General features: G+C 41.6%; 1 protein-coding gene across 3 annotated transcripts; it reads right to left on the bottom strand.

Moving 5' to 3' along the window:
- Nucleotides 1-1,655: 1,655 nt before the first annotated feature.
- On the bottom strand, nt 1,656-21,772 carry LOC117702970 (uncharacterized). 3 transcript variants are annotated; one of them, XM_034494275.2, is made up of 6 exons: nt 21,688-21,772; nt 19,516-19,568; nt 18,570-18,696; nt 16,469-16,567; nt 4,678-6,284; nt 3,242-3,586 (listed from the first exon to the last, which is right to left on the bottom strand). In XM_034494275.2, exons 2-6 carry the CDS (start codon nt 19,546-19,548, stop codon nt 3,395-3,397), a joined length of 2,058 nt encoding a protein of 685 aa, XP_034350166.1. In that variant the 5' UTR covers nt 19,549-19,568; nt 21,688-21,772; the 3' UTR covers nt 3,242-3,394. The 3 variants fall into 3 exon arrangements, with proteins under 3 accessions (XP_034350161.1, XP_034350166.1, XP_076786595.1); XM_034494270.2 differs by having other exon boundaries at nt 1,656-6,284; XM_076930480.1 differs by lacking the exons at nt 3,242-3,586; nt 19,516-19,568; nt 21,688-21,772 and adding an exon at nt 18,808-18,932 and having other exon boundaries at nt 4,370-6,284.
- Between the last annotated feature and the right edge of the window lie 5,227 nt (nt 21,773-26,999).

The raw sequence follows: 26,999 nt of genomic DNA, 5'->3' as shown, positions 1-26,999 counted from the left end.
CACACACACACACACACACACACACACACACACACACACACACACACAAACCCAGGCAACCTCTGATAGAAAGGGAAGAGGTCAGCACTTAAGTGTCTCATCAAAGAGAGTTGGAAATCTTTTAAATCTTTGGGGCAACTTGGTCCAGGGTTGCCCCATCACCTACCTTTGGGTCAGTACATTCAAAAACAAAAATGTTTACTCACCTCTGCCTATTGGAAGCTGAAGAATGCATTTTTCAATTGCAAGAGAGTGTACACCTGTTTCTCTGGAGGAATCAGACTCTTGAGACTATGTGTTTGAGACCATAGTGTAGATAGTTAGCACTTTCATGACTATTATTTTTCTCAGATTTTGGACAAGTCAGAGGTCCCAGGTTTCCTCACAGACAGGAGAGGTATGTTTCAAGTCTGTCTCAGTAAGCCAGGCAATATAAACTAAAATTTCCCTTTTGGTTTCCAATGTCACTGGGCACTGTATAATCTGATGAGGGGTAGCTGTTCTGGTTAGATGAGCTTGGTGTTGGACTAGTCTGATTTAGTCTTTAGGGGCTGATTTCTGCCCTCACTCTGGGAGTCTCTGTTGTTAATCTGTAAGATGTATCTTTTTATTGGAGGCATGACTTTCAGTTAAGAGATATTCTTCTGACAGAGGGCAAGACACCTAATTTTGCTGTGTATCTATAGTCTAACTGGAACTTGTCAATAGAGAAGGGCAGGGTGGCTTTCAGCTTATTGGAAAGTTCTTGTCTCACAGAACAAACTAGACATTTAATAGAGCTCTGGCACCCATCATTTCACTCAAATGACCAACCTTAATTTCTCCAATTATGTGACAGCTGGACATATGGCAACAACACATCCAAACTACAATATGTTCTTATCCAAAACATTTCATCTGAACCTAATTCCCTTGGATAAAAAATACAATGACTAAGTGCTGGGAATGTAGCTGAATGAGCACATTCCAACTGTTGTGCATACTGCCTTGAGTTACAGTAACACCGAACAGTAAAGGACAGAGCAAAGCCAAATTTCTATCTACACTGGAGTTGCCTCAGGATATATACATTAGAAAAACAGGACAGTTCGGAAACCAAGGGCAAATTTCTAAAAGTCATAAAATCCTGGGTCATTTCCTTAAGGGCAATTATGGTACAGATGACATTCCATCTTGGCTGATGTAGTAAGGGATAAAATGTCATATCTACATTTAAAAATAAATAAATAAATAAATAAATAAATAAATAAAGGATCTCTATAAAGCAAAAGCTGAAGTTGAAGTCACTATATAGCTGGGCTTACCCCAACTCTTGCCTCACCTTTACCATTACTAGAATTTAGGGATGCACTATCACACCCAGTTCTAAAACATACTCTTAATGGTACGAATACACACACACACACACACACACACACACACAGAGAGAGAGAGAGAGAGAGAGAGAGAGAGAGAGAGAGAGAGAGAGAGAGAGTGTAACACTGTACATTGTTAACAATTTTGAAACTAGGTGAGGATCCAGAAGTATGCTGTTGACTATTCCAAGTTTTTCATATGGATGAAAAATTTCACATGTATTTTTATAGGTGATTTAAATTTGGATATTTTTGTTAATGTGTTAGAGGGAGCCCATGAGAGACCACTTAAACACAGTGTATAACCAACTGCAGGTCTTTATTCCAGCCAGCTCTGAGTACATTGAAGTATATAAGACTCAACTATAACCCGAGCACTTACAATAAAACCACATTCTGTTATTCTGATCAACAGCTGCAGGAGGCGATTTTACCTGAACAGGCAGTTTAACAGAAGCCAAGATAAGCAGACAGCCTGAGAGGGAGGTTTAAATACACAGGCCATTTAAGTGATACCAGGATAAATTATCACAGCCAATTTGATCTCCAGTTCCTAGAATATAGTTGTGCAATTTTCCACAAGATTTTCCATCAAGAAAATCAAATTCTAGTCAAACCTGAAGTGTCCTCAGCAAGAATAAAGGTGGAGGATCCTGTGGACATTCTTCTCCTATCACAAATGTATAGTTCATCTCCATGTGTGAGTGGAGGACATAAATAATAGGATTCTACCTTTTGAAATTTTAATAAATTTCACAAGTTAGAAAGTACTTACTCATCAATAACCAGGTTTTAAAAAATCTCTACACAAATACTTTTAAGGAATGTATTCACAATTCAAAATCATTTCATGTTCCTTTTCATCCATTAGATGTATCCAGAATGAAGTTGTTTAAAATTTAATAGTGGGTGAATGCATGAGGCTTTCCTAAACTATCTAAAGTACAATTAGCCTTTCATGTCAGTTAATGCCGATAAAAGCAAGAAAAATGTAAAAATCTATTTTATAGAACATTAGCACTGAAGGAATACCTCAAGGATTTTGTTATCTATTATAATCCTCTTACCACAACTTTGGCTGGTCCTTTGCTGCCCATTAACAAATTATGCAAAAACAAAGTAAATATTCAGTCTAATATTACAGGAGCCATGTGATGTTAATGGTAACAACAAAGACATCTCAGATAAACATAGTTCCAATAACTGCTCTCCTTAAGTTGTCCTGGGTGACTATTGATGAGTTAAGTCTATACAACTAACAAGATGAGAGCAAATGAAGAACATGATTGATAACCTGTATTTCTGACATTAAAAGATATTCTCAACAGAATACCTTTTCTGAACAACCAACTTCCCACATTCTCATTCCAAAGGGTTTCTTGGCACCAAGAGTATATGAATACTGTGATGTTGACCAAATCCTATGGCAGCTTAAAGTTTTCACATTCTTTTAAATAACAGAATTTTTATGCGATGGCTTGTCCACCTTTTTTACATGCATCAGACTCTGGCGATTATGGATTTTCTGATATTTTATAAGCTTGCCATTTACAAGAAAGGCTTTTCCTGACTGAGCCTTCCCAATCACTGGGTTTAGACCTATATGGACTCTCTGATGAACTTTAACAGCTTAGTCTATAACTGTTCCCATATTCCTGGCATTCATAGTGTTTGACACCAGCATGGATTCTTTTATAATGAAGGAGGCCTGAGCTGCAATTGAAGGTCTTTCCACATTCTTTCCAGTGATAGGGTGTCCTACCAGTATGAACTTGCTACTGTGCATGAAGGCTGAACTAAAATCTAAACATTTTGCCACCTTATTTATAGTCATAGAATTTCTCACCAATAGGATTCTCTAATAGACAGCTAGCTTAGGATTGCTGAAGGCCTTTTCACATTCCTTATATCTTAAGACTTGTTATTAATATTAAATTCAGAATGCCAAACTAAGTTTTCTATTCAACTTAAGGTCTTCCCACATTCTTAGCTGTTAAGATTCTTCAACAGTATGAATTCTTTGATAGACTGTAAGGGCTCTACCACATGTACTTTCTACACTCTTCACATTCATAAGGATTGTTGTTGGTATGAATTCTAAACTGTCCAAGAAATGGGTAATGAGTGTGAAAAGATTCCCCACATTCCTTACATTGAAAGGGCTTCTCATCACTATGGATTATATGATAAATCTGAAGGACTGTTCCATGAACAATGTGCTTTTCACATTCCTTACACAGAAAGGATCTCTCAGCAGAATGAATTGTGTGGTGCTGCTTAAGCAATGAATAAAAGCTTTGCCACACTCATTAATTACATTCATATGATTTCATACCAGCATGAATAAACCTATGCTGAATGAGGTTGAAATCAAGTTTGAAGGACTTCCCACATACTTTGCATTTAAAGGGTTGTGGGAAAACTCTGCTAACTAAGCTTGAAGCCCACTATGACTGGATAGCCTCTGGGCTTGGCATACTATGAGACTCCCTTTCTTAGTAGGGTTTCTCCTCTGACTTTTGGGGAATTCTATACCTCCATGCACACCTCTAGCTGAGAAATGTCAGGTAGCCTCAATTAGATTACAGGACCAATTTCTTTTCTCCTGATAAAACCTGTTCAGCTAAGATCTGGGATCCCTGAAGCGCTTCCCGGGCTAATGAGGCATCTCAGGTGCCCAAGGCCCCAGCCAATGACCTTTGCCATCCTGGATGACACTAGCCTCAGTCCCTCAAAACTGTCACTACCCTCAGTCCCTCAAAACTGTATAAGCCTTGAATCACCCTAAGAAAAACTGATCTGCTTCCTAATAGTTGGTCCCGGTGTGGTCATTCACCATATGTACTTTCGACTGCCTGGCTCCCACTGCCTTCACAGACCATTTTGGCCTACAACGGGAGGAGGGAGACCCACGAGGGTCTTTTAACTGTAGTAACAAATTTATGGTTATTAAGCAGGCTGGAAAGATGAAAGGCCTTTCCATATTCTTTATATTCAAAAGGTCTCTCATCATTGTGAGATTTCTGATGACCAATGGGAAGCATATTAAGTCCAAAGACCTTCCCACATTCCTTACACTCAAAGGATTTCTTTCCAGTGTGAATACTCTGATGCTTAGTGAAATTTGACCTTCACTGCAGTAATATCCCACATTCCTGCACTCCTAGGGACTCACATCGGTATGAGTAAGTCGATGTTCACTAAGCTGGTATTTATGCCTGAAGACTGACCCACATACTTTACACTTGAAAGGCTTCTCTTCCATGTGAGTTTTCTGATGATCAGAAAGGTAAACCTGAAACCGAAAAGCCTTCCCACATACATTACATTCAAAGGGTTTCTCACCTGTATGAAAATGCTGGTGCTGTATTAGGTGTGAGCCAGTATGGAATTTCTTGCCACATTCCCTACATTCAAATGACCTCTCACCAGTATGAATGGTCTGGTGCTGAATGAGTTGTGCCAGAAGAATGTAGGCCTTTCCACAGTCCTTACACTGAAAGGGTCTCACGTGAGGATGAGTGCGTCGATGTAAACTAAGCTGGTATCTACTTCTGAAGGCTGACCCACACAGCTTACACTTGAAAGGTTTCTCTTCAATGTGAGTTTTCTGATGCTCAGAAAGGCATGCCCGAAGCCTAAAGGCCTTCCCACATACACTACACTCAAAGGGTTTCTCACCTGTATGGACACGCTGGTGCTGAACAAGGTGTGGGCCAGTGTAAAATTTCTTGCCACATTCCTTACACTCAAATGGCTTCTCTCCAGTATGAATCCTCTGGTGCCGAGTGAGCTGTGGCAGAACAGTGAAGGCTTTTCCACAGTCCTTGCACTGAAAGGGTTTCTCACCAGAATGAATTTTCTGATGTTGTATGAGGTTTGAGCGACGATTAAAGGCTTTCCCACACTCACTACATTCAAATGGTTTCACGTCAGCATGAATAAGCCTATGTTGAGCAAGGTGGGAGACACACTTGAAAGACTTCCCACATTCCCTGCATTCAAATGGTTTTGTACTTGTGTGAATGGTCTGATGAAGCTTAAGCCTGTCGGGAAAAGGAAAAGCCTTTCCACATTCATTACATTTGAAAGGTTTATCACCACTGTGAAATTTTTGGTGTCTTGTAAGCTGTTGGAGGAGTCTGAAGGTCTTCCCACACTCCTTACATGCAAATGACTTCTCTCCAGTATGAATCATCTGGTGTCCATTGAGGTGAGCCAGAAAAATGAAGGCCTTTCCACATTCCTTACACTTAAAGGGTCTCTCACCAGAATGAATTTTCTGATGTTGCATATAGTATGAGCGCCGTTTAAAGGCTTTCCCACACTCATTACAATTATATGGTTTCACATCTGCATGAATAATCCTATGTGCAACAAGGTTGGAGACACGGTTGAAGGACTTCCCACATTCCTCACATTCAAACGTTTTTTCACCTGAATGAATGGTTTTACGATTCTTAAGCAGGCCAGGGAGATAAAAAGCCTTTCCAGATTCATTACACTCAAAAGGCTCACTACAGTGAGACTTCTGATGTCTTGTAAGCTGTTGAGGGAGTCTGAAGGCCTTTCCACAATCTGTACATTCACAGGGCATCTCTCCAGTGTGAATACCCTGATGCTGAGTAAGAGTTGACCTACAACCAAAGCACTTCCCACACTCTTTACATTCATATGGTTTTTCTATGTTGTGAGCAAGAGTCTGGCTGGTATAAGGAGGCATTTCTTCCTTGGTAGTAAACTTTTGACCAGCACCTCCTTGACAATCCTGTAGTCCATTGAATGTACTATAGGTGGGGCCATTACTAGTTCTAGAGTCCTTCAGGTCAAAAGTTATACTTAATTGCTTTATGCTCTGTTTTGATAAATTTCTATTATAACTATGATTTTCTGGAGACATATTTTCAGCATCATAATCTGCCTCCAAATCTGAAAGAAAAGGAGAAAGCAAGAATACTTTATTTTCCTGTAACACATATACAAATATAAAATGTTTTCCTGTAACAGAAAATCCATTAAAATAATGACCAAACTCTAACGTATTTTTTTTGAGAAGCTGAATGGAAGCAAGGAGAGCAGCAGTAAGCAAAGTTTATGTAAGACAATACTCTTTACAGTAGAACAGGTTGGAACTGGAAAGACATGTCTGCTTAACAAGATTATAACTAACTGTTAAATAATTGTATGTGCTTATTTGCATACTATTTGAAATACACACTGTTAGGAATCACACATGTGCACCAGGCTGCCATCAGGAACCTAGCTGCAGCAGCCTATAGCATCACCCAGAGCCACCTGGTACTCAGGGTGTGGCAGGTGCAGTGCATAAAGGGCACAACCAACTCAGATCTCTGTCTTCCTCTGTCTGTCTCTCTTTCTCTCCTCTCTCCCTCTTCCTCTCTCTCTCTCTCTCTCTCTCTCTCTCTCTCTCTCTCTCTCTCTCTCTCTCGTTCATAGTCTCTCTCCTGCTTTCTCTTCTCGATCTGACTCTATGTCCCCAGTCTGAGAGAGCCTTTCATTCTCCCCAATCCTTCAATGAATCTCTTACATCAGATCGGTTGTGTGGTGTCATGTTTTTACCGACATGCCTTGGCACAGGACTGCCAAATTTTGCCACTTTATCCTAACACAAACCCTTTCATAACTGTTTTTGAACCAAATCATGAGGAAAAAAGCCTACACCACACAAATATATAACACCTGTCATGCTATAAGAAAACTGGCCTGGACCTGGAATTCTTTATGAAAAAAAAAAAAAAAAAAAGGTAAAAATGGTGTGCTGGTAGTGGTACACAATTGTAATCCCAGCAAAAAGTGGCCTGTGGTAGACGCATCATGAGTTCCAGGCCAGCCTGGGATATATAAGGAGACTCAGCATCAGAAAAACAAAAACAAACTAAGAAGAAAATAGACAGAAACAAAACAGAATTCATTAGAATTTTTAAGACTTAAAGATAAAGAAGACTTAAACAGGTAGGCTAACTGCAGATCTTTGCCTATCCTTCCTTTCCTCCAAATACAATTCCCCAGTCTCATCCCAGCTCTGTAGCAGACCACCTGTTTACCCTCCCTTCATCCCTGCCCCCATCTCCAGTCCACCACACAGATGTACACTAACCAATTCCCTTCTCTATATTAACTGCTTCATCTCAGCCCCCAACTCCATCAGGCCTTCCCTGGAAACTCAAATGCTACTCTGCTCAGTGAAACAGGTAGGCAGGCCTACCACAGATCTTCACCGCTTCCTCCATTTCTCCAAGTCCAATCCCCAGTTTCATCTGCAGCTCTGTAACAGAACATCTGATGTGGCCTCTCCTCACTCTGTCCCCATTCCCAGGGGACTAAGCAGATCCTGGGGGAAGACCTATTTTCCTCCTTCCTGTGGAGCATTCAACACCCCCGCTCCTAGCCAATTCCAGCTCCTAAGTATTAGCTGCCAATACCTAGAAGCACATTTTAGAATCACACTCCCAGATTTTACACCATTCAGGATTCCACAATAATTTCCTCCCAAGTAACACATAGTGACCACACTCTCCTAAGAACCAGAGAGAGCAACAGAAACCAAGAAACAAAAAACCCACCCACCCAACAAAGACAAGATCAGATATTGGCACTTAGATAGTCTCCCAAAGGGAAAAATAAAACAGAATAAAAACTAGGACAGTATGTGTGCACTAGAGCCAAGCAGCCCCACAGCAGGCCCTGAGTACTGCAACATTACCGAAGCACAAGACAAACATTAAAATAGCTTTTTATAAATATGATAAACATCAATAAAGAAGAATGAAAACACAAACAGTGGAAGGGAATGAATGAAACAGCTTAAGACCTGGAAGCACAAATAGAATCAATAAAGGAAACCAAGACTGAGATACATCTGGACACAAAAACCTCAGGAACTCAGACAGGAACATCAGAGACAAGCCCCACAAACAAAATATAAGAGTTGGAAGAGAAAAATCTTGGAAATTAGACACAATAAATTCCTGTACAAATCATCCAGGAAATCTGGTACAACATGGAAAGACAAAAATCTAGGAATAAGAATACCGGCAAGAGAAGAAACCCAGGTCAAAGGCACAGGAAATATTATCAACAAAATTATAGAAGAAAATTCCCCTACTCTAAAAAATAAGATGCCTATTAAGGTATAAGAACCATGAAGAACACCAAAAGAAGGTCTTCTTAGCACATAATAATCAAAACACTAAACATTCAGGACAAAGAATATGAAAAGCTACAAAGGGCACAGACAAAGAATAAAGGCACAATTATTAGAACAATACATGGCTTCTCAATGAAGGTTTGAAAAGTCAGAAGGGAATAAACAGATACTTTACAGACTCTGAGAGACCACAGATGCCAGCCAAAACTACTCTTCTCAGCAAAACTTTCTATTACCATAGATGGAGAAAATAAGACATTCCATGACAAAACCAAATTTAAGCAATACCTATCTACAAATCTAGCCTACAGAAAGCACTTTAAAAAAAAAAATTCAAGAGGGGACACACACAAACCACCATAACAAAATAACAAGAATCAACAAATACTGCTCTCTCATGTATCTCAACATCAATGGTCTCAATTTCCCAATAAAAAACAGACAAAGTGGCAGGGAGTGGTGGTGCCTACTTTTATTTCCAGCACTTAGGAGGCAAAGGCAGGCAGATCTCCAAGATTGAGGTCAGTGAGTTCTAGGACAGCCAGGTCTACAGAGAAACCCTGTCTCAAAAAACAAAAACCAAAACCAAAAAAAAAAAAAAAAAGAAAGAAAGAAAAGAAGAAGATGAAGAAGGAGGAGGAGGAGGAGGAGGAAGAGCACACAAACTGACAGAATGTCTGTGAAAACAGGATCCATCCTTCTGATGCACCCAATAAACACACCATGACATCAAGGACAAACATCTCAGGGTAAAAGCATGGAAAATATCTTCCAGTCCGCAAATGGACCTATGAAGCAAGCTGGTGTAGCCTTTTTATTATGTGACAAAACAGACTTCAAGTCAAAACTAACAGGAAGAGATAGGAAAGGACATTAAATGTTCATCAAAGGAAAAATCCACCAACATCTAGGCATCAAACATAGGAAACCCAATTTAGTATGATAAAAATACATTAGTTTAACTCACAATTGCCTCTCATACACTGATAGTGGGAGACTGCAATACCCCATTGTCAGCAATAAATAGATCATCCAGAAAAATACAAAACAGAGAAACACTGGAGCTAACTGACATTGTAAACCAAATCGACCTAACAGATATTTATAGAACATTTCAGCCAAACAAACAAACAAAATAAAACTATACCATCTTTTCCGCACTTTATCAAACTTTCTCCCAAATTGACCATATGCATGTACACCATCAAGTCTCAAGAAATATCAGAGAATTCAAGTAAACCTTTGAATGCTATCTAACCACCACTGATTAAAGCTGGATATCAACCTTCATTGTCTGGCCTATGATGTCCCCTGCCTCTTCAAGGATGTCCGCTGCCCAGGAACATCCAGCTTAGACCTCTCCCTGCCAATCTGATGCATGCCGGATCCATCTGGGGCATAGCCACCAGAGGTCAACAGCTGGCTGTTCTCTGACATCCACTGTCAGGTCCATGGCTCTGCCTGCCTCCCAAAGGAGTCCTGCTGGCATCAGGAACACCCAGCTAACACCAGGGGACCACCAGATGGCTAAAGGACAGTGTAAGAACACAACCAACAAGAGCAAGGGCAGTAAGGCACAATCAGAGCCTAGCTATCCTACTACGGCAAGCCTGGTTATCCTAACACAGCCAAAGCGCAAGGAGACAGCCTTAAATCCAATGCTATAAAGATGGTAGAGGCCTGTAAAGAGGAAAGGAAGAAATCTCTTAAAGAAATACGAGAAAATACAATCTAACAGGTGAAGGAAATGAATAAAAAAGTTCAAGACCCGAAAATGGAAATAGAAGCAATAAAAAACCCACAAAACCAAGAGAATCCGGGACAGGGAAGTCCAAAAAGGATGATATAGCTATCACCTTAAATTGATACAGGATTTTGAATAATGATACAAAAATAAGGTTATATCCTGTTACACTGGTACAGAATTTTGTATATTAATACAGATTTAAGGTTTTCATTAGTATAAATCTTTGTATATTTGTTATGGTTACGGTTTCCATTGCTGTGAACAGACACCATGACCAAGGAGACTCTTATAAGGACATTTCATTGGAGCTGGCTTACAGGTTCAGAGGTTCAGTCCATTATTATCAAAGTGGGAGCATGGCAGCATCCAGGCAGGCATAGTGCAGGAGGAGCTGAGCGGTCTACATTTTGTTCCAAAGGCAAACAGGAGAAGACTGACTCCCAGGGAGCTAGGATGAGGGTCTTAAAGCCCATGTGAACAATGTCACACTTCCTCCAAGGCCACACCTTCTCCAGCAAGGCACACCTCCTAGTAGTGCCACTCCCTGGGCCAAGCATATTTAAACCATCACAATATTGATCCAAAATTTAAGACTAATTTTGTTACAGCATAATATATGCATGTTTCAACTCTAACATAGGCATTGTGCCTATGCAACTCATTTAAAATTACAAGGTTTAATCCCAGTCCTATTAAGTAATGCAAGTTAACAGTCAATCAAACTCATGGTCTTGTCAGATACTAGTCTGGATTATCACAGAAATATACACCCTGGATTATACAGATAATAGGTAGCTGGAGAGGCAATGTTTGCTTGTTCAGATATGCTATATATAAAGATATGGTCTTCAAAAATCCCAGAAACTCACAGAATATGGCATTTAAAGATGTTTTTATTAATTTATGAAACATGTCAACTCCTGACAGCAACCAATTTGACTTGGAAGAAGATGATGAGCATAGAAAGGCCTCCACATGGAGTTGTTTCAATTGTAACAAGCTAGCTACTGGGCAAAGAAAATGCTCTAACTCTATCTGCAAAAAGAATGCTATCCAGAAGGGACTAATTGGATGCAGAGAGGTCAACTGTTAAGCTCTGGCAAGACAGGGTAAGCAAGTCCTTCATATTTCCTGCTTCATAAAAAGTCTGTCAGATATTCTGGCCAGAAGGCTGAAGATAGATGCTCCAATGTTATAGAGAATTTTGGATACTGTCCAGGGGGTCAGCCGTCTCTGTAATTTTATATTTTTGGAAGCTGTGTCCTTGTGCTTCCTGCATACAAGTAATATTTATTTCCTCCTCAGGCCTCTTATAAGGTGGAAGACTAGCTAGTCATAGTCTTACTATAAGCTTACATTGTTTAGGATTTAAAAGGATCTTCTAGGTCTAAAAAGGTAATTTTACAATGGCAATACAAGTTAGGATAGAAATTAATCTAGATACAAAACTCTGAATTCACCAGGATAGTTTAGATAAAAGAATACTTTTTCCTGAGTTGCCAAATACAAACACACAGGATTTTTAAAATGTAACTTTTACCTAATAATTTTCATAATAACTTCATAATTGTTCCTAGGGTATGTTGTTTATTATTATAAGAGAAAGAACCTTTTTTTAAAGACAAAAACAGGGGAATTGTTGAGGTTTGGTCTGTAGCTGTGTATTGTAATGCTAAATTCTGTATGTGAAGGTCTAGGCCTATGAGTGAATCCTCACATTTACAAGCTTTTATTGTGCAAACCTTGTTCCTTGATTTAAAACTGTTGGTTAAATAAAATTGGCAACAGCCAATTACTGGAGGGATTAGAGGTAGGTGGATTTGGAGTTAAATGGTTAGGGGTGTGGGGGTGTAGAATCGAGAGAAGGTGGGGAAGAGAGGAAGAATGAGAGGAGAGGAAGCCACCATGAGAGGACACAGACCATGAGGATGTATCCAGGAGAAACAGCAAGTATCTGAGGTACATTGTTGGAGAGGTAGCCAGGCCAGCAGTTAGGAGAGTAGATTAGGGGTTACCCTCCAGTAATTGTCAAAGCCAAATAAAATAACCATCGTCTGAGTCTCATTCATTTGTAAGCTAGTCGGGAATAAGTTTAAATTGGTTGTACTACAGTCTAGGCACACAAAGATTCAATAAAGAAAAAGAATTTCAGACAAATTTCCCTTATGAAATTGATGTAAAAATACTCAATAAAATACTTGCAAACAAAATCCAAGAACAGAACAAATACATCATCCACCATGGTCAAGTATACATCATCTCAGTGATGTAGGTGTGGCTCAATATATAAAAGCCCATCAATGTAATCCACTATATAAACAAAACAAAAAACAAAAAAGAAAAAGAAAATTACGTTATCTCATTGGATACTGAAAAAGCCTTTGACAAAATCTAACACCCTTCATGATAAAAGTTTTGGAGATCAGGGATACAAGTTATATACCTAAACACAATAAAGGCCATATACAGCAAGCTAACAGCCAACATCAAATTAAATGGAGAAAAATTTAAAGCAATTCCACTAGAATCAGGGAGAAGACAAAGCTGCCCCCTCTTTCTCCGTCTACTCAATACAATACTTTAAGTTCTAGCTAGAGCAATAAAACAAGAATGGAAAACAAGAGGATACAAACTGAAAAGGAACAAGTTAAAGTATCTACAGATTATATATTAGGATTCATATGTAACCCAAAAACTGTACCAGAGAACTCCTACAAAAACACCTTCAGTAAAGTGGCTGGGTACAAAATTAACTAAAAAAAAATCCTGTATTCAAATGATAAATGGGCAGAAAAATAAACAAAGAAAAGAACACCCTTTACATTAGTCACAAATAACATAAATTATCTTGGTGTAATTCTAACCAAGCAAGAAAAAGACCTGTATGACAAGAGTTTCAATTCTCTGAAGAAGGAAATTGAAGAAGATATCAGAAGATAGAAAGACCTCCCATCTCTTGGATCAGTAGGATTAACACAGTAAAATGGCCATCTTATCAACAGCAATCTACAGATTCAATGCAATTCCCATCAAAATTCCCAGTGGTGGCGCACGCCTTTAAGCCCAGCACTTGGGAGGCAGAGGCAGGTGGATTTCTGAGTTCGGGGCCAGCCTGGTCTACAGAGTGAGTTCCAGGACAGCCCAGGCTATAGAGAGAAACCCTGTCTAGAAAAACAAAAAACAAAAATGAACAAACAAACAACAACAAAAGAGAACCCATCACATAAAAGATCCCAAGATAGCTAAAAATAATTCTGAATAACAAGAGAGGTGCAGGAGGTATTATCATCCCACATCTCCATTTGTACTACAGAGCTACAGTAATTTACAAAACAAAAACATGGTAGTGGCACAAAGACACGTTGATGGAGGGAAGTGAATTGAAGAAATAAATCTACATAACTATGGACACAAGACATTTGATAAAGATGCCAGAAATAGGGAACTGGAGAGATGGCTCAGCAGTTAAGAGCACTGACTGCTCTTCCAGAGGTCCTGAGTTCAATTCCCAGCACCCACATGGTGGCTCACAACCATCTGTAATGGGATCTGATGCCTGTTTCTGGTGTGTCTGAAGACAGTGACAATGTACTCACATATAAAATAAATAAATAAATAAAATCTAGAAGAAGAAGAAGAGAAAGAGAAGGAGGAGGAGGAGGGAGAGGAGGAGGAGAGGAAGAAGAGGAGGAGGGATAGGAGGAGGAGAGGAAGAGGAGGAGGAGGGATAGGAGGAGGAGAAGTAGAAGGAGAAGGAGAAGAAGAAGAAGCAGCAGCAGCAGCAGCAGCAGCCAGAAATACACACTGGAAAAAAGACAGCATCTTCAAACAAATGGGGCCCGTCAAAAAGTACAGCTGCACGTACAAGAATGCAAACAGATGCATAATTATCATTCTGTACAAAACTTTATTCAAAATGGATCAAAGATCCAAACATATCACATACACTGAATCTGGTGAAAAAGAAAGTAGGAAAGAGACTGGAATTCATCAGCACAGGAAACCACAGGTACAGAGAAAACAAATTGCTAAATGGAAACTGAAGAGCTTCTGCAGAGCAAAGGACACTGTCATTTGGACAAAGCAGCAGCCTACAGAATGGAGAAAGATTTCACCAACTACACATCCAATAGAGGGCTAACATCCAAAATACACACAGAACTAAGAAAATGACATATCAAGAAAATGAGTAACTCAATTAGAAAACAGGGTACAGATATAAACAGAGAAAAGATGAAAGTCAAATGGTGGAGACACACTTGAAGAAAAAAGTTCAGTATCCTTAGCTATCACAGAAATATAAATCAACCTAATTAATGCTTACATCTTACACCTGTCAGAATGAGTAAGATCAATAAAACAAGTGACTACTCATGCTGGCAGCCTGTGGAGGGGGCTACATTTCCATTACTAGAGGGAGTGCAAACTTGTACTGCTCCTATGAAAATCAATGTGTAGACTCATCAGTGAGGTGAGAGTCAATCTCAACAAGGTCCAGATAGCCCACTCTAGGGCACACACCCAAAGACACTGATCCTTCCACAGAGACACTTGCTCAAACATGTTTACTGCTGCTTGGTTAATAATAGCAGAAAAACTGGAAGCAACCCACATGTCCTTTAATAGAGAAATGCATAATGAAAATGTGGTTGATTCACACAACAGAGAATCACTCGGTCGTTTAAAAAAATGAAATTCGGGCTGGAGAGATGGCTCAGCGATTAAGAGCACTGACTGCTCTCCCAGAGGTCCTGAGTTCAATTCCCAGCAACCACATGCAATCATCTATAATGGGATCTGATGCCCTCTTCTGGTGCATCTGAAGACAGCTACAGTGTACTCATCATATAAGATAAATAAATAAAAATCTTTTAAAAATAAAAAAAAGAAAGAAATTCGCAGACAAACGAATAGAACAGAAAGTCCAAAAATGTGGTAGCTGTTCAGTCCGAGACTGGATCTCTCAGCTGGTCCTCAGCACATGCTGAAGTCCTGAAGGAGTAGGCTCTCACACCAGTGAGGCACTGGACTTGCCAGCAGAGTGAGGGAAGCAGACAGAGCACAGCTTCCTTCCCATCCTTTTCACAGGCTGCACCACAAGGTGTGGCCCAGATTTAAGGTGGATCTTCCCACCTCAAGAGATGTGGATCAAAGGTGGGTCTTCCCACTTCAGATGATTTCTTTTTTTTTTTTTTAATTATTATTATTTATTTATTTATTTATTTATTTATTTATTATATGTAAGTACACTATCGCTGTCTTCAGACACCCCATAAGAGGGCATCAGATCTCATTACAGATGGTTGTGAGCCACAATATGGTTGCTGGGATTTGAACTCATGACCTCCGGAAGAGCAGTCAGTGCTCTTAACCACTGAGCCATCTCACCAGCCCTTCAGATGATTTCATTAACTAAAATCTCTCACAGATGTGCTAAGCTGCTTGGGTTCTAGTTGATTCTAAATGTGGTCAAACTGACAACCAAGAAGAGCCATCACAGCTCCCTGCCAAGCTAAGTAGAAGGATGTGTCGTGGGCACTCAGATGTTTCACTGACTTTTCCATCTGTTCTTTTTGAGTCAGGGTCTATCATTTGCTTGAAGCTGCACAAGTAAACAAGGCTGACTTGCCAGCAAGCTCAAGGGATCTAATCTGCCTTTGCCACCTCCCCAGTGCTGCAGGAAGGATACACCATCACACCATGTCTACAGTGACCATGAAGACACAGAATTGGAACATTTGGCATGCCTCCCTGTGGTACAGCTTTCACTGGGGCTGAAACTGTCCTAGCTTTGGTTCAGTGTCAACAACACTGAAAGCTCTGCCAGGGGCCCTGGGTTAGAGTACCAGCAGCCACCTGTGACTCCAGCCCAGGGAGCTGACCCTCTCTATGGCCTCTGTGGACACCTGCACACATGTGTGCACACACACAACCAATAATGAGATACTTGTAAAGGTTACAGAGAGGGCACCTGCTCCAGTGGGAGGGAAGAAAAGAAGAACTGAAAGTGACTCATGAAACAGAAGCCCCTCTGACAGCTTCTGCTCTGACCTTGACTTCCTTCCCAGGCTCAGGCATGTTTCCCACAGACCCTGGGGCTTTGAAGGAAGTTTGTCACATCCAGTGTCAGCTCTGTGGAGCCTCTCTGACCACATGCAGTGCCTGGCAGGGCTGCAGGCTCACCTCACTCTCACTCACCTGGGCTCAGCCTGTCTGTTTCTTCCTTCACAGCCATCCAGGGCTCTTTCTCCTGCTCTAGTAAGGTGATCAGATCTGGCTTGAAAATGCAACTTCCCACTTAAAAGAAAGAAAGAAAAAAAGAAAGAAAGAAGTGGCTCATTGTGTAGACATTTTTTCCCCCTGAGACTCAGTGTCTATAATTATCCCAAGATGCAATGGAATGTGATAGGTAGAGCAGGCTGGCCTTGAACTTACTTGATCTGCCTGCCTCTGCCTCAAAAATGCTGGGACTGAAGGTGAGTGCCACCATGCCCTGGCTGTGCAGATTTTTTAAAAATACAGACTTATTTATTATAAGGTCTATAATGCTTGGCATGGTGGATCATGCCTGTGAGCCCAGCATGGGGAGAATGAGCCAGGCCCTGTGGGCTCCAAAGCAAGACCCTTGTCTCAGAAAAACAGATAAAAAAAACTTATAAAAGCAAAAACAATGATGAGGAAAGACTTCAGAGAAGAAGGGAAAAGGTAAGAATCCACCTGCTTCAGATTAGGGTTTTAATCTCCTTTAAATGCAGATAGGGACTTGTCACTTAAGAGGAAAGCATAACTGAGTATCGAGAACATGAACCCGTAGGCTACACTGTCTAGTGTGGCCCCATCTCTGCAGCTCACTAACAATGACATTCGTTTAGGCAAGTCCTGTAGGATTCTATGCTCCGTTTTCCTAAATACTAACTGAGGGGCCTGGTGGCGCACACACAGAGTCAAACTCCTGAAGTGTGAAAGCAAAGAGATTTAAGTTCAAGGCTGGATTTCATAGCAAGTCCAAAGCCAGCCTGCACTATGTGAGTCCCAGCCTCAAACAAACAAAACTAGGAAAAATAAGAATAATAGGTAATAATTTAGATTGAGTTAATGCTATCTATTTGCAAGAATTGATACTAAGATTAACAACTATATTCAAAGACTTCTCAGATGCTCTGACCTATACTAATACAAAATCAGTACTTTTAAATTTTTCATTTATTTATTTAGTAATGAATGGTGGGCATAAAACTAGGGCCTTGATTCCTACCACTGACTCACATCCCCAGTCACAGAATTGCTATCATCATTGTTACTATACTGCCTTCTTTCAAATTCATACTCATTCTTACAGGATTGCTGAATGAGAGAGACAAACCTCACAGCCTAGAACTTCCACTACAAAGCAGGTAAAGGAAGTGTTCATTAAAGGAAACAATGTGTCCACTTGTGGTTTCAGTCAACTCTACTGATTCATTACTAAGCAAATCATAATGGCTCTTTTATTTGGTTGTGCATGTACAGGTGTGTGTGTGTGTGTGTGTGTGTGTGTGTGTGTGTGTAGGTATGCATACATGCATGTCTGGATAGGGCAGTGACCAGTGTTAGGTGTCTTCGGTGATTTCTCTGCACTTCAGTATTTGAGACAGGGTCTCTATCTGAACCTAGAGCTCACTGAGAGGACTGACAAATCGCAGGCAAAAGCAGGTGTTTCATGAAGTTCTTATTTTAAATCCAAGAAACCTCACATTCTTCCTTTGGGAAGAAAAGGGAACTCAGCTCCCTTTTATAAATTCTATGGATTAAGATTTATTTTATGTATATGTGAAGGTTTGTCTGCATGTATGACTGAGTACTACACACACACACTGTGTCTACGGAGCCCAGAAGAGGGCATCAGATCTCCTGGACTGGAGTAACCCACGGCTGTGAGTCACCTGTGGGGCTGGAAATCCAACATGGATCCTCTATGAGAACAGCTGGCTCTCTTATCCACCACACTATTTCTCTAACCTGTGATTATATTTATGGATGTATCTAGGAATTTATTTCATTTGTTTATTTTGTGTTGTTTTGTTTGAAACAAGGCCTCACCCTGTAGACTAAGCTAGCCTGAAACTCAGGATGTATCTGAGGGTGATGCTGCACTCAAAACAATCTTCCTGCCTCAGCATTCTGAGTGAAGCAATAACGGGAATTGGTCACCATCTCAGCTTCAGCTACCACTGGAAAGATGGCACTAACTTTTAATTCCGAGTGAGGAAAGCACACAGTGTATGGGACACATCCCCCATTCATGGGGCACAGCCCTTACCCACGGTGACGAGGTTGCTGTAGGTCTCCAACATCGTGTCCCTGTATAAGATCTTCTGAGTAGCATCCAGGCAGGCCCACTCCTCCTGAGAGAAGTCAACAGCCACATCCCTAAATGTCACTGACCCCTGAAAGAGCAAACACAAGGAGACTGAAATTGGGGAAGCTTTCAAGATGGACAAACAGAAGGGAAAGGACTCAAGCGTGGGAAGGGAGCCATAAGGAAATGCTCAAGGCACCTGACTGCACGAGCTCCCCATAAACGACGGCTGTGCATATCCACCTACATATCCAATAACTGTGCCTCTCCACTCCATCCTCATCCTTCAGGTTATCCCCACAAAGGAGAAATGTCACCTGGGTCAGGGAAATTACACAAGGAATGCTGTGAGTTTTTAAATTTATTATGATATCAGTTGATATAAAGATTTGCAGTCATGAAAATGACTTCTATAAACTATATACCAGTCCATATTATTGACAGATTACGTTTAATTTTTGGTAAAAACAAAACAAACAAACAAAGAACAAAACACCTTTCAGGTGGTCAGCATGTCTCTTCAGGTCTTTCCTAACTTCCTGGGTCATCAGCCTGACAGCACCACAGATGTCAATCAGGTTTCCCAGTGCAGTCAATGAGACCATCACCTCCAACCTCAGAAGCCCCCAAAGCCCTTTTCCCTGTGGGACTGGTGCCTCTGCTGCAGAGACAGTCCTCCCTCACCACAGACCAAGCAGAGAACACATGTGCAGGAATGCATTCAAAGACAACTCCAGTACCAGCTGGGAAGAGGCTCAGACAGGAAGGGCTCAGACCTGCCAACCCTCACTGTGAAGGGGCAGACTGGGATGGGGGATTCTGGATCCGTGGGAAACTTCAAGAGGGAAAGACAAGGAGTCACCTGACCTGAAAGTCCCCCTATGTCAAAGAGAAAAATACAACTTACACAGACCATGTGTTGAGAATTGAAGCTGGCCATTCTTCTTCAGGCTTCCTCCCCTGGGGACAAAAAGAAAGCCTTTCATTGGATTGTGACTTGATGTTCCCAGACTGACTTTGTCACTGTGATTTCAACAACTCCATTTATTTCTCCTGCATCCCCACTCACTCTCTCCCCTCCCACCGCTCACAGCCTTCCACACACAAATCAGAAGCACACAGGAGCCTACACAAAGCCGATCCTCTCCTAACCCCAGACAACCCATTACAAAGGGGTCAGGGTGGGAGTGCAGAGCAGACATGTCTGCCTTGAACTTCCTCCAGAAGATGCCAGCAGAAGGGACCCATCTTCCACCCTGAGATCCAGCTAGCCCAGCACCTGGGCTGCTCCTCCTACTGTGAGCAGACCTTCCTGCTGGAACCCCACCTATCAAGGCTGCCAGGGGCTTACAGCATCCAAATGGCACCTCCTTTGAAAACTCAGGGCTCAAGCACAGCAAGGCTGGAGGGGCTGCAGCTGCAACGCTCAGGCAGGGTCCAGCCTTCTGTCCCCACTTTCAGTAAATGGGACTGTGCACCATGGACACTTTCCTGAGAGCCTTCACACATCTATGTTGGGGGATGGTTTTTTACTCTGTGTATTCAGATGGTGATTTCTGTGCCCAGAGATCTGGTTACAGTCTAGACACTGGCACTGCCATCATTAGTTTGAGCATCCCCTGCCGCAATGTTGTGTAAGAACTGTTTTCGTTCAACTCTGATGGGTTAATAGAGAGCTGATCAGCCAACAGATGGACAGGAGAGGGGAGGCAGGGCTTCTAAATCCAGTCAGGGTGTTCCACGCAGAGGGCCAGAGAGTCAGAGAGGGTGAAACAGGAGATCTATGACCAAGTTGCCAGGGGAGTCACCATGAGAACACTGAGGGAGCAGGAGCTGCCAGGACAGGACCAAGGAAGGGCACATGGCTGGGCAGTCATAGATGGGTAGAATAGTTAGAATCTGTCCAGATACAGTGCTTAAAGCTTGCTGATAAATATAAGCTCTGAATCACAAAATCTCATGTAAAATCTGCCACTGTTATCTCATAGGAACAGTAAAATGCTGGTTAATGGAGTCTGAATGGCTGAGGCGGGATGTGCAGTAAACACACACACAGTGTGTGGTTTGACAGTGGAAGACGTAGATCCATGAGGGAAAGATCTGGAAGAAGCTGGTCAAAGACTAAAATTTCAGCCACCCAACAGAAGTTCAAGGGATACATTGTGAAACATGGTGACAGGATTAATAGTTTGGAAAGACAAAGAGAATAGACAGTAAGTGTATTCACTACAAAACCGTTATGAATTTAGTCATTCCAAAGCACATAAATAATGCAAAATATCATACTGTACTAATACCAACACACACACACACCTGAAAACCCCTAACACTAACCTCTGGAGGTTACTGTTAATAACATCTTGAAAAAAAGGAAGTGATTGTAAACACATCAAGGATCATTGAAACGATACTGTGAATACTAAGTGGAAAGGGAAGAGACACAATTGATATGAATTTGCACGTTCCTTCTTCAATTACTGACAATTGCATATTTTCAAACTACAGCCTCATTTCTCAAGCAGAAAGAGCAAACTAGCTCTTGAGTTTGATAAGGAGCAATAATGTTCTCATGGTCTCCAGCACTCCGTTTGAATAACAACCTACACGGGGAGCCTGAGGAAGCATGAGATCCTGGATGGTATCAGAGCGCATCCTCAGTGAGCACTTTCCTTCACTTCCCTCCGCACTCACATGGCTAAAGCGCTGAGAAAGTCGTGGAGCTCAACAAGTACCCTCCCTCCTAGGCGACCCTCGGAGGCACTTCCAGCCTCAAATGCTAGTCTCAAGCTCCTCTGAACCTCAGGCAGACTCCGCACCTGACCTCTCCTTACTGAAGCTTGGTCCTCTGCTTCAGTCCTGTTGTCAAGAAAAAAGAAAAAGAAAAAAAAAACAAAAACGGGGCAGAAAGCGACAAGCACAGACTCAAATAATGCAGAAAGCTCAAGTTATGTACACACCAGACAGACAGACAGACAGACAGACAGACACCGCTGTCCTCTCATACTCACTCATATATCAACATCCATCCACCCCACGCCACCCTTCACACCCACACCCAGCCTGTTGGATCCGGCCTTACTCTGTGGAGACCTAGACCAAACTGGTTTCTTCATCGACCATAAATGTCAATTTCCGCGGTGCCCACGCACGGCACCGGAATTGGATCCCTTACTTCCGGCGCGGTGGATCCTGGGAAATACAGTTTTTACCGGCGAACTCCGGGAAGCGCAGTACTCTGAAGTTCAGGGAGAGCTGGTCATGGTACTTCGGGCAGCCCACCTTGGAGCTGCGCCCGGTGGTTCCAGGGACTTTGCGAAAGAGCGCAGGCTTGGAAGCTCCCTGGTTTGTGCTCAAAAGATACTTCCAGGTTCTGTGCGTAACTGAGTTTCTCTCCTGTGGAGGACAGAGGAGCCGAAGTTTTAAACACAGACTAGGAAGATCCGATCGTGATGTAACTGACTTGATTACGCTTTGCTTGAGTCCCACTGAGTGGAATTCAACCTTGCTGTGCTCTGGCACGGACTATGGTAAACTTGAAAAGACTAAACTAAAGTATTGGTTGGTTTAACACATGGGAAGTATAATACATCAGCGATTTCAGAGAGCCAGATGTTCTGGACCCTCCCAGGGTTCGGTGTCGCCGTTAATTTAGCTAGGAACTGAGGAACACATCGGTATGTATCAACAGAACTATGTCTAAGAGACAGTCATTTACCCCATCTTGAAGAATGAACCAGTAGCATATAGAGAGATTCTAAGTTAGCACACAAGTAGGCTTCGTTTTTGTAGGAAACCCCTATTTCTGTTGTAACATGCCACTATTAAACTTCCAAAATCACTGTTTTTTTCTTATATTTACGCACAACTTCTTTTTCATTCCAGAGCATAGAGCATGATAGAAAACAAATTTCAAGATAATAAACTTTCCTACTAAGACCATTAATCATATTAAATGTATTTTTGGTAAATAGTCCCAACACTAAAGTACAGGTTGTCAGATGAGATTTAAAAACAAGTCATACCCAACCATGTGTTAACTAGTAAAATATGTTAAAGCTAAATACATTAACAGATTAAAAGTGACCATCCTCACAGTAGTCAAAAGAAGACTCAGGTTGACTGGATAATCAAGGCATCCTGGGGACACTCAGCATTGCCAACGATAATACAGAGGGAAATTAATCAAGTGAAAATAAACTTGGCAGGACGTGGTACCACAGGCCTTTTAATCCCAGCAAGTGGGAGGCACAGCCAGGTGGATGTCTGTGAGACCAAGGCCAGCTAAGAACTAATATATACTCCAAGCATACTCCTAATAGCGTATTTCAAACACGAAGGAGGGAAAAGCTTGCTAGAACAATGAGGAATGACAGCCAAATCCACTGTCACAAACAAAAGTTTTCAATCTCATAACTGATTGACCCAGAACAGCAGCAACAGTGCCTAGTCGAACTGCACAGCACATCCACTGTGAAAGCTGTCAGAATCAAATGGAGACAGCTAACCTTTAATGTAGTCAGGCTGCCTTAAAAGAAGGGTGTTCCTGTGCGCCCGCGCACGGGCACACGCGCACACACACACACACACACACTCACACCTACAGGAGAAATGTCTATTACCTAAAGATGCTTCTGATTAAAGCTTCCTTTTCTTAAATGCTTTTTTTTTTCCAGTGAAACTAAGACTTTATATATTTTCTACTGAACTTTTACAAATTAAAGCTGGCATCTATTTTTAAGATATTTCACAGTCTGATTACTAAAGTAGAGGGTGTAGGCAAGGAGTCCCTCTCCACGCCCAGGTCAAAGCTTCTGCAAAGCTTTCTAGTTTGTTTTATTCTCAATCAAACGAATGTTAAGTATGCCTATAGTAACCAATGAGCCTGGGTTGCTGCCTTTCATCCCCATCCATGCCGAAATCTCTTTAAATCCCATGAGGTTCTGGATGGCCTGTGACAGTGCCATTTACTGAGGGAGAGCTGTTCATTTCTTTCTTCTTTTCTTCTAGTTTTCATGTGAGTGTAGTGTGCCTGTTTGCATGTGTGTGGGACAAGGCTGTGGTGTCAGATTAAAGCTAAATGTGACAGCATGGCTCATGGCTTTTCTATATGAATAGATAAGAAGTGGTGTGTATGCAGATACACACAAGCAAATAAGGCATCGTGACCAATAAGACAGAAACAAAACAAGGTCCACAAAAATACCACTGTGTTTATTTTGTGTTAGCCAACTACTCCAGCAACCATATGGTGGCTCACAACAATCTGTAAAGGGACTTTATTCTATTTTTAAGATTTATTTATTGCGTATGAGTGCTCTATCTGTGTGTATACCTGCATGCCAGAAGAGGGCATCAGATTCCATTATAGATAGTAGTGAGCCACTATGTGGTTGTTGGGAATTAAACTCAGGACCTCTGGAAGAGCAGCCATCTCTCCAGGCCAGAGATTTGTTTTTTGAAAACAACAACCGGATGAAAATATCTGGGTGTATTGCTGGGTGTGGGAACCCAAATTAAGGATGTCAGGACCATTCATGTGGCTGGACTAAAAGGTGGTGTAGAAACCCAAATAAAGTGAAGAATGAAAACTTATGTGTTAGGGGATGGCAGCCAAGGATGGGTTTGGGATTGTTTTGTTGTTACTGGGAACTGGTCCAGAAATTAAGATATAAAGGCAATGAGAACCAGGCTTCTCTGGCCTAGCAAATTATACACAAACAGGGAAAAGTCGTGAACAAGGCTGTGGTGTCAGATTAAAGCTAAATGTGACAGCATGGCTCATGGCTTTTCTATATGAATAGATAAGAATGTATCAGTGGGGCTGGAGAGATGGCTCAGTGGTTAAGAGCGATGACTGCACTTCCAGAGGTCCTGAGTTCAATTCCCAGCAACCACATGGTGGCTCACAACCATCTGTAATGGGATCTGATGCCCTCTTCTGGTGTATTTGAATATACATTAAATAAATAAATAAATAAATAAATAAATAAATAAATAAATAAATAAATAAGAAAGAAAGAAAGTATCCGTGGCAGGTCCAGACAACAGCTCTGTCTTTAGCTCACAAGGCTCCGGATTCCAAGGCTGCCTGGCTTCTACCTGATGTTTCAGAAGGAGTTGCAGCTCTAAAAACCCCACTATGGCCTTGTATATTAACTATTACCACATAAGTGTATGCACCTTGAGATTTCCAAAGGAAAAAAAAGCCAAATGTCTGAGCAATGTTGCAGGTAAACTTGTGAGGGCAACTCCAGGGGCCATGTCCCTCACTAACTACAATGCTTGAGGCAGAGCAGGGGTAGAGTGGATTGTGAGCAGGCCCTGTGGACCTGAGAGCAGGAAGGCCAGCAGGCTGGCCAGCTCAGATACCTCTCAGGCTCAGATCCAGGCCTTTGAATTGGCCCACCCCAACATCTACCCACATTGATGAACTGCTGGAGTGCATGGTCCTCCAGATCCAAAGCTACAGGATCTCCATGACACAAGGCAACAACAAATCTGAGAGAAGCCCCAGTGCGGATCCAGTATTGATAGAGTATCAGAAGCCAGAGGCCTCATACCAGACCAATGAGTCATTACAATGAACATTTGCAAGCAAAGAAGTGTGGACAATGGGCACTGGAGAGATGGCTCAGCGGTTAAGAGCACTGGCTACTCTTCCAGAGGACCTGGGTTCAATTCCCGGTATCCATATGGCAGCTCACATCTCCAGTTCCAAGTGGTCATACATGCAGACAAAACACCAATTAAATAAAAATAAATATTAAAAAGAACTGTGTATAAAGGGTGGTATACTGTGAGACACACTAGTTTCCATAAGATTTTTTTTTCTCCTTTGTGGGGGAGGTTGCAAGGGTGGAGGGTGAATACAAGGCAAGGGAGAGATGAATGGGATTGGGAAACTTGATATGAAATACACACACAAAAAAAAATAAAAAGCTGAGACAGAGAGGTATGGGGGAGGGGGTATCAGGCCTGGGCTCTCTGCTTATCTATTGTGATGTCTCTACTTCTGCTCTAGCACCTGCCTGCCTGCTGCCATGCTAAGCAGGAATTTTGTTCTTTCAGTTTATTTACTATGAAAATTAAACATTTCTTTAAGCATTAATTAGATTAATTAGATGATCAGGAGAAGAAAACATTCTTCATATAATGGATGTCTAATACCTCTGGAGTTTAATGTATTTATTTTAGATTGATTTATTTTATATATGTGAGTACACTGTAGCTGTCTTCAGACACATCTGAAAAGGGCATCAGATTCCATTCACAGATGGCTGTGAGCCACCTTGTGGTTGCTGGGAATCGAACACAGGACCTCTGGAAGAGCAGTCAATGCTTTTAACCACTGAACCATCTCTTCAGTTCCTACCTCTGGGATTTTAAACAGCATTGGCTTAGTGCTTTATGCCCTGATTGCAAGTGCTTTGTACTAGATATTAGGCTTCTTTTAAATTTCTTCCTTTAGGATGGGACCATTGATATTCTGTTATCCCTCATATTAGAGAAAAACAAAAATCTCCCACAAAGGGACTTCTAATACAGAGTTGTTCCCATTATGAGGGAAAAACAAAAAACAAGCAAACAAACATCAATCGAACAACAAGAGAATTCTGAGTGCTGGGCCAGCTCTGTTAGCTCATGCTGCAGCAGCAAAGCCCTGGCTGCAGTCTCTGGAATTCAGGGGTGGCTCCTCTGCACTGCTGAGGCCTGGGCAGGAAGAGCTGACAGGCTCTTAACCGCTGAGCCATCTCTCCAGACCCCCCTTTTTTCTTTTTTAACTCTTTGTCTCAAGACCCTTCCTATTCATATCTATAATATTTGCTATAATTGCACAGTTAATGCTTTTCCTTTCAACAAGTATTTTAGCAACTGCACATATTACTGCTCCCGAGATGAGGACTCTCACTTGTCCCTGACAAATCCTGCAGTCTTGCTTTCCCTGGAAGTGCACATCATTTCCAGTCCTGGACTTTCCAGACCTCTCTTTTCTCTGAGCCTCACAACACTGGGCACCAAATGTAGGTGTTCTGTGTTTCTGTGGGTGATTGATGGAAGAAACAGGGACACTGAAGGATGAATTTAGGCTTCTGAGCAACAGGGTGGATCAGTCTCTAAAGGACTGAACCCCAAATTGCTGTTTAGAGGCCTCCTTATTACACAAAAGGTATTTTTACCAAGTATCAAAAACCTCTTTTCTATCTAGAGCTTGTCTTAAAGGAACAATTACCTAAGCAACTGCAATTTGCGGCCACAGGAGACTTCCTTGTTTGCCAGGTTTGTCTGAGGACTAAGTTATGCAAAGGCTCTGAGAATCCTTCAGGAAGAACAACTCCATAAACCTCAGATAACAGTCACTCACTATTTACCAAACTGGACTTCTAAGCCTAG

This window comes from Arvicanthis niloticus, chromosome 1 (assembly GCF_011762505.2).
Source record: "Arvicanthis niloticus isolate mArvNil1 chromosome 1, mArvNil1.pat.X, whole genome shotgun sequence".
Classification (NCBI taxonomy): Eukaryota; Metazoa; Chordata; class Mammalia; order Rodentia; family Muridae; genus Arvicanthis; species Arvicanthis niloticus.
The sequence above is the reverse complement of the archived record's forward strand: the minus strand, read 5'-3'. Positions and strand labels throughout refer to the sequence as shown.